The sequence below is a fragment of the Heterodontus francisci genome, chromosome 8 (genome assembly GCF_036365525.1).
Source record: "Heterodontus francisci isolate sHetFra1 chromosome 8, sHetFra1.hap1, whole genome shotgun sequence".
Taxonomy (NCBI): Eukaryota; Metazoa; Chordata; class Chondrichthyes; order Heterodontiformes; family Heterodontidae; genus Heterodontus; species Heterodontus francisci.
This window is the reverse complement of record NC_090378.1, coordinates 78,019,354-78,032,787: the sequence shown is the minus strand read 5'-3', so window position 1 is coordinate 78,032,787 and position 13,434 is coordinate 78,019,354. Positions and strand designations below refer to the sequence as shown.

Genomic DNA, 13,434 nt, shown 5'->3' with positions numbered 1-13,434 from the left:
CGTTGGCTCACAGTCTGGTAATGCCTCGATTTTAAAATTCTCATCCTTGTTTACAAATCCCTCCGTGGCTTCACTCCTCCCTATCACTGTAACATCTTCCAACCTTACAAATCTCTGCACTCCTCCAATTCTGGCTTCTTGCGCATCCCAGATTTTAATCATTCCATCATTAGCAGCTGTGCCTTGAGCTGTTTAGGCCCAAAGCTCTGGAATTCCCTCTCTGAACCTCTCTACCTCTCTCTCTTTTAAGGCAGTGCTTAAAACCTACCTCTTTGACAAACCTCTCCTAATATCTCCTTATGTGGCTTGGTGTCAAATGCTCTTGTGAAGTGCCTTGGAACGTTTTACTATGTTAAAGTTGTTGTAGGTCAGTCTTCAGTACTTGAGTAAATCTATATGGAATAATATGGGTGAGAAAGTTGAATAACCTAGCTCCATTATTTGTATCATGTGTTCTAATGTTCAAAATGCCAGCAAAATTATTGTTTAATAGTTACTTTATTTACTTAAAATTAAAAAAGCAGATTATTCTTACCGATGAATAGCAGCTTTAACTACTCCAATTCTGTAAAAATCACATATTCAATAACTAACAATGCATTTTGTCTCTTGCAGTTCTCCCCACCATCCAACATGGACCTCAAATATTCAGTACCATTGAGGGAGTCCCAGTAAAGCTACCTTGCAAAGCACATGGTGTTCCCAAACCTTCCATAGTCTGGTCTAAGGTACGCATCTATTATGTAAGCAAGTTGGCAGATAATCCGGCTTCCAGAAATTCCAAGAGAACCATTTCAACCCATTTGACCTAAATAAACGGACTTGAAGTGCTATCAACTGGATTTTGGAGAAGGATAAATGGCAGTCCATTGTTAACCTGTTTGTGTTTAGCCACAGAGATCATAACTGATTGGTGTGCCGATGATATAATTAGTCATTCCATGTTGCTAAGTTAATTATGTCATTATTCATTCTCTACTACTAAATTTAAGCTGAAATAAAGCTTGGCTCAGGTATAAAATTAAAACTCGACCCTGGCCTGACCTGACCCAACCTGACCCAACCTGAATATGCTTCATTCGTTCTGGCAGCAGACTATTCCTGCAGATGGAGTTGTGGGGAATCATGGGTAAGCCTGATCCCGTGACTTCCCGAAAGCAGCACTCTCCAGCCTGATCCGAGCCCGAATGCTGGACTCGGAACATAGACCCAATCCAACCCGATCCCAACACATGTAGTCGGGTCTTGTCGGCTTCAGGTAGGGAAGCCAGGCTTTAAGCTGAAATATCATGCCTGTAATATAAGGGTCTGAAAGGGTTAATGTTTGGGACAGCGAGAGTAACACCTCCCACAGTGATGATGATATAATAAGCTTTGGAGAAGCAAGAAGCATCATGAGAGGTAGCAGCTAGATAGGCTTATGGAAAGTGTGTATAGTCCATGTAAATACAATAAATGAGTTATTGTTCAGATTTACAATGACTCCAAGAGCTCTGTAAACCAAGCTCAACCTAGCATCTGCAACGCTAGCAACAATATACAACATGGTGGCAACGGGGAACCAGAAAATTTTAAGACGCCCAACCTGGTACAGTAGCGCCAAAGGACTGCAGATCTTATGGAGAGGCTGCAAAGAGCTCCAGAACTGCTCCATAGACAACAAAAAGACACAGAGAATCAGTGAGTCAACCACACAGGCATTCGGGCTGCAGTACAGAAGCATGGTGGTCTGTGAGAGAAACCCATTTCAAGTGATTGCAGGCGTCAAGTCACAGAACTGAGCAATGGTCGAGGACCAGGTAAACAACCTGTAGAAAAGGCGGCCATTACTCGAGCAAACAGCGAGGGTGAAAAGAGTGGGAAACCTCCGAAAAGCATGGGAAACCCTGAGAAAAGCAGGAAACCTCTGAAAAGAGTGGGAACACTTCCATAGTGGCAATGAAAATTTATTAAAGAAAGGAAACAACCTACAGAGTTTAGGAAGGATATGGATCCAAAATATATGATGCCAGAAAGGTTTGAGAATTTGGAAGGACCTAACCAGATTCAGAATTGGTGCCTGTGGAGGAGAAGATTTTTAAGATACAGAAGAGCTTCCCAGCTGAACAGCAAGTCTAAAGCTGAAAAAGTAAATAAATTGCTGTACTCAGTGGGTGCAATAGCTGATGATGTCATCGCAAGGCAGGGCATCAGTGAGGCTTCCAATAAGTTTGATGGAGAAAGTTCAAACTCAGCTAGAAGAGATGACCAGGATGGGAGATATTTCTCCTGTCACAAAACCAACAGAGTGGCATTCAGGAATGGTTCCAGTTCCTCAACCAAATGGTACTCTTTGCATTTGTGTGGAACTAACTCAGCTTAATAAAGCTGTCGCAAAGGAAATTCATCCAATTTCCTCAGTAGATGAAAGCTTGGCAAAGTTATCCAAAAGCGTTATATTCACAAAACTCGACACAAATAGTGGCTTTTGGCACATTTCATTGGACGAGAAGTCAAAATTACTGACAACCTTCATCACTCCATTTGGAAGATTTTGCTTTAATCGTTTACCATTCGGTATAACATGTGCACCTGAAATATTCCAAAGGACTATGTGAAACATTTTACAGGGTCTTAAGGGAGTCATATGCCACATGGACAACATCTTAGTCCTTGGTGAATCCGTCGAAGAACATGACGTCAGGGTTAGAGAAGTGTTGAATCGTTTACAGGAAGAAGGCTTGACACTCAATGAAAAGTGTGAATTCTCAAAAATATCCATTTGTTTCTAAGGACAAATTGTAAGTAGCAAGAGCATAATGACGGACCCACAAAAGATGAGAGCCATTCATGAATTCCAAATTCTACTTCTGTCTAACATCTTCAACAATTCCTTGGAATGGTTAATCAGTTGGCAAAATTTTTGCCCAATCTAGTACAAGTTATTCATCCATTAAGGCAACTTTTTTTTATTTGTTCATGGGATATGGGCTAGGCCAGCATTTATTACCCATCCCTAATTGCCCTTGAGAAGGTGGTGGTGAGCTGCCTTCTTGAACTGCTGCAGTCATTGGGGTGTAGGTACACCCACAGTGCTGTTAGGAAGGGAGTTCCAGGATTTTGACCCAGCGATAGTGTAGGAATGGCGACATAGTTCCAAGTCAGGATGGTGTGTGGCTTGGAGGGGAACATGCAGGTGGTGGTGTTCCCATGCATCTGCTGCCCTTGTCCTTCAAGGTGGTAGAGGTCGTGGATTTGGAAGGTGCTGTTGAAGGAGCCTTGGTGAGTTGTAGATGGTACACAGTGCTGCCACTGTGCGTTGGTGATGAAGGGAGTGAATGTTAAAGGTGGTGGATGGGGCACCAGTCAAGCAGGCTGCTTTGTCGTAGATGGCATCAAGCTTCTTGAGTGTTGTTGGAGCTGCACCCATCCAGGCAAGTGGAGTTTATTCCATCACACTCCTGACTTATGCCTTGTTGATGGTGGACAGGCTTTGGGGAGTCAGGAGGTGAGTTACTTGCACATAATTCCCAGCCTCTGACTTACTCCTGTAGCCACAGTATTTATGTGGCTGGTCCAGGTCAATTTCTGGTCAATGGTAACCCCCAGGATGTTGATAGTGGAGGATTCAGTGATGGCAGTGCATTGAACATCAAGGGGAGATGGTTAGAGACTCCCTTGTTTGAGAATGTGATTGCCTGGCACTTGTGTGGTGCGAATGTTACTTATCACTTATCAGCCTAAGCCTGGATGTTGTCCAGATCTTGCTGCATCTGGACACGGGCTGCTTCAGTACCTGAGGAGTCGCAAATGATGCTAAATATTGTGCAATCACCAGCGAACATCCCCACTTCTGACCTTATGATGGAGGGAAGGTCATTGATGAAGCAACTGAAGATGAAACTGAAAGAGAGATCAAGCTTAGTGTTGGAATGCACATCAAGAGCAGGCATTTCGAAGGATCAAGGAAATAGTGATTTTGCGAGATATCTTAACGCATTATAATCCTCCACTTGCAACCACAAATGCAGCAGATGCCTCATCTACAGGCTTAGGGGCAGTCCATTTCAAGAGCAGTCAGACAGATGTAGAAGTACGATCTACTATGCATCACGAGCATTGTCTGAGATTGAGATAAGATAAGCTGCCATAGAGAAAGAAGCACTCAGTCACGTGGGCTTGCGAAAAGTTCTCAGATTATATTATGGACTTAAAAGTTATCATTGAGACATACCACAAACCCTTAGTTTCCTTACTGGATGAGAAGGAACTCACTAGAATGCCTCTGAAAATTCAGAGATTCCAGTTGAGGCTAATGAGATTCACTAATGAAACAGTGTATCTACAAGGCAAGACGCAAACTTCCACAGATGCTTTATCCAGAGCTACTGTTGACCATCCTACACAACAGGATGTTAACTTCGGTGATGAGATTGGGTCGTTCTCACAATACACTGCATTACAATGGCCGGCAAGTTCTCAAAAGCTCAAGAAAGTCATCAGGCTCAGGAGTGAGACGAGGAATGCATCCCAATATGCCAATATTGCACAGAAGGTTGGCCACAGCAATGTCCCACTGGTAAAGTGATGGAAACCTTCGTCGAGTTCAGGAAGCTCTTCATTATTCTGGATGATTTGCTGGTGTATGATGACAGGCTGGTGATTCCAATCTCACTCTTGTCAGATATCTTGGAAAGAATATGTCAGGGTCACATGGGTCTCACAAAGTGCAGAGCACAGGCTCAGTCATCCATCAGGTGGCCAGGGGTATCCAGAGATATTGAACGCATGATCTTTAATTGTCAGGTATGCGCAGTGCATAGACCAGACCACAGGGAACCCCTGATATCGACACCATTTCCAACCAGACCGTGGGATCTATTTATGTTTCAGGGAAATCCTACATGATTGCGATTGACTATTTTTCAAGAGGGATAGAAGTAAAACGGTTGTACATGACAACTGTTGAATCTGTCATTCGTGCTTTACAGGAGATCTTTGCAACGCATGGCCTCCTGATGAGGTTGTGTCAGATAATGGACCACAATTTGCAAACGAATACTTCACACAATTGGTGAGAAAATGTGGGTTCATACATCTCACAAATTCCCCAAGATATCCTCAATCTAATGGTGAAGCTGAAAGAGGAACTATTAAAGCATTGTTGAAACAAAACGTAAATTTTCAAACTTCGCTCTTAAACTACAGATCTGCTCCATTGCAGTGTGGATTAGCACCTTCACAGCTGTTGATGGGGAGGAAGCTCAAAACTCAACTTCTTATCTTACCCAAAAAAAACTACTTCCAGAGCTAGAAATCTGGGATTATCAGAGTTCAAAATAGAGAGAAGTCTTATAGGAAACAATAAGTTCAGAAGTAAAATAAGAGATATCGTAGCAGAAACCTACCCAAGTTGATTGAAGGGCAAAAGGTATGGATACGAGACCAAGGCAGAGAAGGAGTAATTATCTAGCGAGATGAGAAGTCTCAAAGATCTTATTTAGTACACACTCCAGAAGGTACTATAAGACGAAATAGGAGAAATTTTATTCCTATTTCTCAAAGACCTCAATCAGTCATATATTTGAATGAACCAGATGTTGATCCTGAAGTTCAGAGAAAACCAGATACTGCAAACCTCAATGAAGTCTATCCAAGTCGACGAACAAGAGTTGAGAAAAAGACTACTGATCTTCCACGTCCTATGAGAACATAATCAGAGAGAGTCATGCAGCCCCCTGACACATTGAATCTGTGATGTCAGAAACTTGGGGGGAGATGTAATATAAGGGTCTAAAAGGGTCAATGTTTGGGATAGTGAGTAACACCTCCCACTGTGATGATGATATAAGAGGTCACATGTGTAATAGGCTTGGGAGAAGCAAGAAGCATCAAGAGATGTAGCAGCTAGACAGGCTTATGGAAAGTGTATATAGTCCATATAATAAATGAGTTACAGTTTAGATTTACAATGACTCCGAGATCTCTCTAAACCAATCTCAACCTAGCATACAACAACGTCTGACAAAGTTTATTTATTTATTTAGAGATACAGCACTGAAACAGGCCCTTCGGCCCACCGAGTCTGTGCCGACCATCAACCACCCATTTTTTTATACTAACCCTGCACTAATCCCATATTCCTACCACATCCCCACCTGTCCCTATATTTCCCTACCACCTACCTATACTAGGGGCAATTTATAATGGCCAATTTACCTACCAACCTGCAAGTCTTTTGGCTGTGGAAGGAAACCGGAGCACCCGGAGAAAACCCACACAGACACAGGGAGAACTTGCAAACTCCACACAGGCAGTACCCAGAATTGAACCCAGGTCGCTGGAGCTGTGAGGCTGCGGTGCTAACCACTGCACCACTGTGTCCGAAATTTAATGCTCCCCACCAATCCCCAGGAGTGGGCTAGGAGGCAAGGTCAGTGTAAAATAGGGAGGGAGGCGGGGTTTGCCATGCCCATCACCTATCGCCCCACCGCTGCAATTATACCAGCAGCGGGGGAGGTGACAAACTGCCCACCTGCCATTAGGCTAATTGAGGCCCTTGTGGTCAATTAACTACCAGCAGCAGAGGGCAGGTCAGCACCTGAGGAGGCCTCTTAGTAATGCCTTGCAGCCTCCTTGCAGACTGGGAGGGGGGAAATCCTCCTGATTGGGCACCCTGTGCACCACAGTGGCCCCCCCCCCCCCCCAACAGCATGGGCCACCCCTGCTAAAACTACCCCACCACACCCTAGAATCTGACCCCCGCACCCCCCCCCGCCAACCCCCTACCCGGAGCTGAACCGATTGTCTCCGGCGAGGCCCGACCCCCCCCCCCCCCCACTTCCTGTTCCCCAAACCGGCATCTATAATGTCCTCATGACTGGAGTGAGGTTTATCCGGGTTTTGTATAAAATATGTGAGACAAAGACTGAGACAGCAGCTGCAAGCTGTTGAACATAAAGGCTTCTTTTTAATTCTGTTTTAGTTTCACTTTCCCTTTGCTAACATGCGTGTTCTGCAGCAGCTCCAAGTGTACACCAAGCACATTGCAATTTCAAAATACTACAACACTATAACATCCGTCGTGGCTGTTCTGGCTGAGTGCAGCCCCAGCAGGGGTCACCACTCCCAGTGATACTGCTGGGGCTGAAGAGCTGCTGGCCCTCTGATTGGCCAGCAGCTCTTGGAGGCAGGACATTAGATTAGATTAGAGATACAGCACTGAAACAGGCCCTTCGGCCCACCGAGTCTGTGCCGAACATCAACCACCCATTTATACTAATCCTACACTAATCCCATATTCCTACCAAACATCCCCACCTGTCCCTATATTTCCCTACCAACTGCCTATACTAGTGACAATTTATAATGGCCAATTTACCTATCAACCTGCAAGTCTTTTGGCTTGTGGGAGGAAACCGGAGCACCCGGAGAAAACCCACGCAGACACAGGGAGAACTTGCAAACTCCACACAGGCAGTACCCGGAATCGAACCCGGGTCCCTGGAACTGTGAGGCTGCGGTGCTAACCACTGCGCCACTGTGCCGCCCCAGAGATGCCACTGAGACATCTTGCCTCACAGAGGCAAAGCCCCGACTGAAGCCAATTATGCGCCTGGGACACACAAAATATCAGTGTGGCTTTCAGGCCTGGCAGAGGCGGGCTCACCGCCAGCTTTACAGCCAGTGGGTGGGGCCGCAGCCTCACTATTAACTTCTGGCCAGTGTCATTAATATCATCATGTTGGAATACAGTAGATTTCAATTACAGTGTATTTGATAAATTTAAATTTTCAGGGTTATTGATTCCCATTTCTCCTATACATGTGGCAATTTCCTTATTAAAATGTTCCTAAGGCATTGAAATGAAACACAAACTATCTGAGATGAAAGTTTGGCAAGAGGTTTAGGAAATATATGTGTTGCAAATTTCCCCATGGTGCTGTAAAAGGCTCATAAGGTATGCAGCAGAATTCACTCCTAACATCAATAAATCTAAATCACATTTTGGCTGACCTTAGTAACATGTAAGCTGAACCATCTTAACATAGTGTGTGTCATTATCAATGTAACTCTATGTAGCTTTACCCCAGGATGTAATAATATTATAATGCCTTGAATGTTGTATATATGTGTGGAGGGAAAATATTAATTGCCACTCCTACTTTGCAAGACTAAAAAGTGACCCATGTGACATTAATGGAGTGGTTATGTTCCTCACAGAACACAAATCGCTTATCAATAACATTTCTACAAATTGTTCACATTTTGTGGAGATTTTGATTTGATAGCTCATCTGTTGGGAGTTGAAAGCTCATTTATAGTTGACTGGTGTAACCAAAAAGGGTGCAGTGAATTATGGGCACACAACAACAACTGGTATAGCTGGGAGAACAATGATAGGTAGCAAATAAGAAAAAAACCCTAAAATAAAAGCAAAATACTGCAGATGCCGGAAATCTGAAATAAAAACAAGAAATGCTGGAACCACTCAGCAGGTCTGGCAGCATCTGTGAAAAAAGCAGAGTTAACGTTTCGGGTCCTTCTTCGGAACTGACAAATATTAGAAAAGTCACAGGTTATAAGCAAGTGAGGTGGGGGTGGGGCAAGAGATAACAAAGGAGGTCTAGATTGGACCAGGCCACATAGCTGACCAAAAGGTCACGGAGCAAAGGCAAACAATATGTTAATGGTGTGTTGAAAGACAAAGCATTAGTACAGATTAGGTGTTAATACACTGAATATTGAACAGCAGAAAAAACCCTCCTATTTCTCTCTAAAATGTAACTCTGGATCAATTACGAAGAACTTAAGCAAAGTGCAGCAAGTTATAATAAAAGCTCACTGATAATCAGTGAAATACACTGTAAATTAAAGTGCTATTATTATAAATGTTCCGGAGGTCATTCGTTTGTATTTAAAGGGCATAAAACATGTACTGGACAAGGTACTGGAAGTTGCCAGTACCTGTGGATCCAAACACCAGCAGATGTTACTATTTTCAAAAATAAGGATAATGGTTAAAAAAAAATTGAACTGAACCTTCCCAGGGCATTAACATTTCAAATTATATTGGTTCTCATTTTTTAAGTTGATAGCAATGTGGTATATTTTACACTGTTTGACTGCAATATTCAGTTGTGTAGCGCCCATATTTTCGATGCTACGGGTCTTGTTTCAGGTCCAAAGTGACACACGCACACTTCTGATGCTGGCTGTGCTGGATGCCATTTTGGGAAGGGCATTAGCACGGATACAGGCAGTGTGCATCAGACGTATGCAAGGTAGGCAGATTGTTACATCAGTCAATCGGATTTGACACCAACAGTGCCATTTTTGACCTGAACGCTCCAACTAATGCCCTCTCTTAACTTTGCACGGCTGAATGTGCATTCAGCAGTAGGAAGGACTCCCCCCACCGGCGCTATTTACAGGGATCATCAATTACTTTCAGGCTAGCTGCTGATTGAATTCTACTGGCTGTTGCTAAGTTAGTAGAAGTGTTTGGCAGTTTGTACTACTATTTAAAGTTAATCAAGTCTACTGGAAGTGGTGTGGCACATTTTGAAGACCTTGGTTCTGACTTTGAGAGTTCTGCCTGGACCACTTGCTCCCAGACATAAGGACAGTAGTTTGTATCACCCTTGGCCTGCAGAATGACAGGGAGAATAGGCGAGGTGACACAGAGGGCAAGCTGCTTGAAGAGGGAGGAGGAGGAGGGGGAGATGGCTCTCACTGGGTGGCCTACTCCACCTTGGGTCTTCAGGGAGCAATTGTACTATCTCAGGCTCAGTGAGGATGTCTGCACTTCACCAAGGAGGTATTCATGAAAATTTGCCATCTGTTGCAATCTGAACTACAGCCTCAGAGCAGGGTGACGATAGCATTGACCGTGGCTGTGAAAGTGACCATGAACTTCTTTGCGTCAGGCTCCTTCCAAGCTGGAGCTGGTGATATTTGCAATATCTTCCAGTTCACCATCCATTGCTATGTCAGGGAAGTCATGAGGCTCTTTGTGCAATGGGAGCTGAATATATTTATTTCTCTCTTGCCAGAGAGAATTATGCAGAGCAAGTGCACAGCTTCTCCAGGATTGCAGGCTTCCCTATGGTGCAGGGTGCCATTGACAGTACACACATCGCTTTACAGGTGCTACATGTAAATTCTGAGATATACCCCAACCAGAAGGGATTTCACTTTCTCAATATCCAATGGGTGTGCGACCATACTCAGCATATCATGGAGGATAATGCCCACTTTCCAAGCAGCAGTCATACCTTTATTCTGCAACAGTCTGCTTGTACCATCTGCTTTTGAGCCACCAAGACAAACCAAAGGGTGGCAACTGGGTGATGAGGGCCATCCGCTCACCACCTGGTTCATGACTAGGGTGTGCAACCCACGTACACGTGGGCAGCGTGCATATAATGAAAGACATGTTGCCACACAAATTACCAGCAAGCAGACCATTGGAGTGCTTAAACAATGCTTTCACTGCCTGGACAGTTCTGAAGGAGCCCTGCAGTACTCGGCAGAGCACCTGTCAAAATTCTTTGTCGTCTGTTGTATGCTGCACAACCGAAGCCACACTGAGGACACATCCATTACCACTAGGCATACGACAAGCAACTGAGAAGGAGAAGGAGGAAGGGAGGAGGCAACTAACAGATCCCCTTTCTGATTGGGCTATCCGTGATTGGCTCATCTGGCTGCGATTCCAGTAAACACAACCCTGGTTCTCCATTCATCAACATCCCCACACCTTTCCTCTCCTCTGTCATTGACTATCATGGTGTCTTCTTGGCCACAATGCTAAAAACCACTGCAAAACAGATATTCCAAACCAACTTTATAAATCAAATCATCCAATATTCCATACAAAGGTCAGATAATCAACCTCGCATGTTCCCTTAGTGCCTGTCTTCCACTTGCCGTTTTGTCCTCGTGCTCCTACACAATGCTACCACAGTGGCTGCAATATGAGTGGCAAAAGGCTGGCTTTGGACTGTACCACCTTGGTATGGGTGGCAGCAATCTGGGCTGGCTTGCTGACAGGTAACATCAGGGACACTGTGGAGAGGCAGTGGTGGGCGGTTGACAATTGTCATCCTGAGAGAGTACTGCAGGTTTATGCTCCACGGAGTCACTGACACTCCCATGGGCGGCACTTGAGCAATGCTACTAATGTGTCAGACAACAAATTGCTGAACTGCTGTGACACCCTGCAAGTCCCTTTGCACATTGGTATCTGCAGCTATGATAGCAGCATGAGCTTGTGTGGCAGCAAGTTGAGCTTGCATGACTTCATTCTGAGCTTCAACTACAGCAGCCTGACATTGGGTGGCAGCTGCTTGTGCTTCATTGGAAGCTGAGACATCGGCTATCAGACATTGCATCATGGTTTGGTCCAAATGTGTGCTAATGGAGTTGTCCAGCACTTCCAAGCTAGAAAGAATGCACTCCAACCTCTGCGCATAGCCCTGTGCCACATTGGTGCCAGACTCCTCCATTCTACTTGATGGTGACCGCAGACTTCCTGCCAGGCTTCCCAGTGCACCAAACATTTCCTTGTGGATACCCATCAGCCTTTTCCCCACCGGCGTCCTTAGCCAAGTCCTCTACAGCAGAATTGGTGAACGATCTCTGCCCATGGGGAGCTGGCACCTCCGCTACCCTTATCCCCTGTCCTCACTGCAGGCCATTTGTGCCTCGTGTTTCACCATGGGTAGATTCCGTCTCTAAGCTACCCTCTAAAGTACATGCAGTGTCAGTATCTGTGAGTGTGAGATCGATTGTGTTTTTTCATCATCGGCGTCTTCCTGTTCTTCCACCTCCTTCTGTTCCATCATTCCCTGGCAGGTTGCAGTTCTTGGGATCTGAAAGGAGATAGGCACAAGGGTAGTTTGTGTTGAGGAAGGGATACGGAAAGTAAGAGGTGCCTGCATATACCTACGGCAGCTTCTAAATCAGCAGGAATTGTGGAATGAGGGGAAAGTGGAATGTAAGAAGAAGGTATGAGCATACCGTCATTTTAATGGTTTCAGCCCCGCCATTGGCCACCATAGGGTTTAGGACATGCAGGCACGCCTGTCCCCTTCCAACTTAGCTCCTGCTGCCTCTGGTTTTGCACCAACTTTTCCTGCCAGAAAGAGGGATGTGTGTCAGTGAACATCATAAAATCTGTTTGGGTAATATGGCTGTCGTGGTTAATCAGCTGGATCTTTTTGCAAACTGAGATGTGGATGTGTGGCTTGCAACAGTGCTAACTGTGTGAAGTTGAGGTGAAATTGTGAATGTCAGGTGTGAGTCATGGTTCATAGAGATTGTTGGTAGGTATATGATGGGAGCCTTTGGTATGGTTGATCATATCATCCTCCTCCAACGCCTTTCCATCGTCGTCCAGCTGGGTGGGATTGCACTCACCTGGTCCTGTTCTTATCTGTCTAATCGTAGCCAGAGAATCACCTGCAGTGGTTTCTCTTCCTGCTCACGTATCGTTACCTCTGGATCTATTCTTGACCCTATCCTATTTCTCACCTACATGCTGCCCCTCGGCGACAGCATCCGAAAACACAACAGCAGTTCCACATGTACACTGATGACACCCAGCTCTACCTCACCACTACCTCTCTCGACCCCTCCACCCTCTCTAAATTGTCAGACTAGTTGTCTAGCATCCAGTACTGGATGAGCAGAAATTTCTTCCCAATTAAATATTGTGAAGTCTGAAGCCATTGTCTTCAGTCCCCGCCACAGACTCCTCTCCCTTGCCACTGAATCTATCCCTCTCTCTGGCAACAGTCTGAATCAGACTGTTCGTAACCTTGGTTTCTTATTTGACCCTGAGATAAGCTTTCAACCACATATCCATGTCATCATTAAGACCACTTATTTTCACCTCCCTAACATCACCCAACTCTGCCCTGCCTCAGCTCATTTGCTGCTGAAACCCTCATTCTTGCCTTTGTTACCTCTAGAATTGATTATTCCAATGCAGTTCTGGCCGGCCTCCTGTGTTCTATCCTCCATAAACTTAAGGTCATCCAAAACTCTACTGCCTGTGTCTTTACTAGCACCAAATCCTGTTCACCCATCACCCCTGTGCTTGCCACCTACACTGGCTCCTGGTTCAGCAAAACCTTGATTATATAATTCTCATCCTTGTTCCCAGACCTCTCCATGCCCACGCCCCTCCCTATCTCTGTAATTTTCTCCAGCCCCACAATCCTCCAAGATAGCTACGCTCCTCTAATTCTATCCTCTTGAGCATCCCCGATTTTAACTGCCATGCCTTCAGACACCGAGGCCCTAAACTTGAATTCCCTCCTAAACCTCTCTGCCTTGCTACTTCTCTTTCCTCCTTTAAGACACTCCTTAAAACCTACCTCTTTGACCAAGCTTTTGATCATCTGCCTTAATATCGCCTTACGCGGCTCAGTGTCAAATTTTGTTTTA

General features: G+C 45.0%; 1 protein-coding gene across 2 annotated transcripts in view; it reads left to right on the top strand.

Annotated features, from left to right (window-relative positions):
• Positions 1 to 13,434, top strand: part of hmcn1 (hemicentin 1) — a 740,737-nt gene that overhangs the window by 346,141 nt on the left and 381,162 nt on the right. For both annotated transcript variants that reach the window (XM_068037415.1, XM_068037414.1), the window contains exon 20: positions 616 to 728. In XM_068037415.1, the coding sequence (XP_067893516.1) occupies positions 616 to 728 (113 nt within the window). The remainder of the gene's footprint in view (positions 1 to 615; positions 729 to 13,434) is intronic.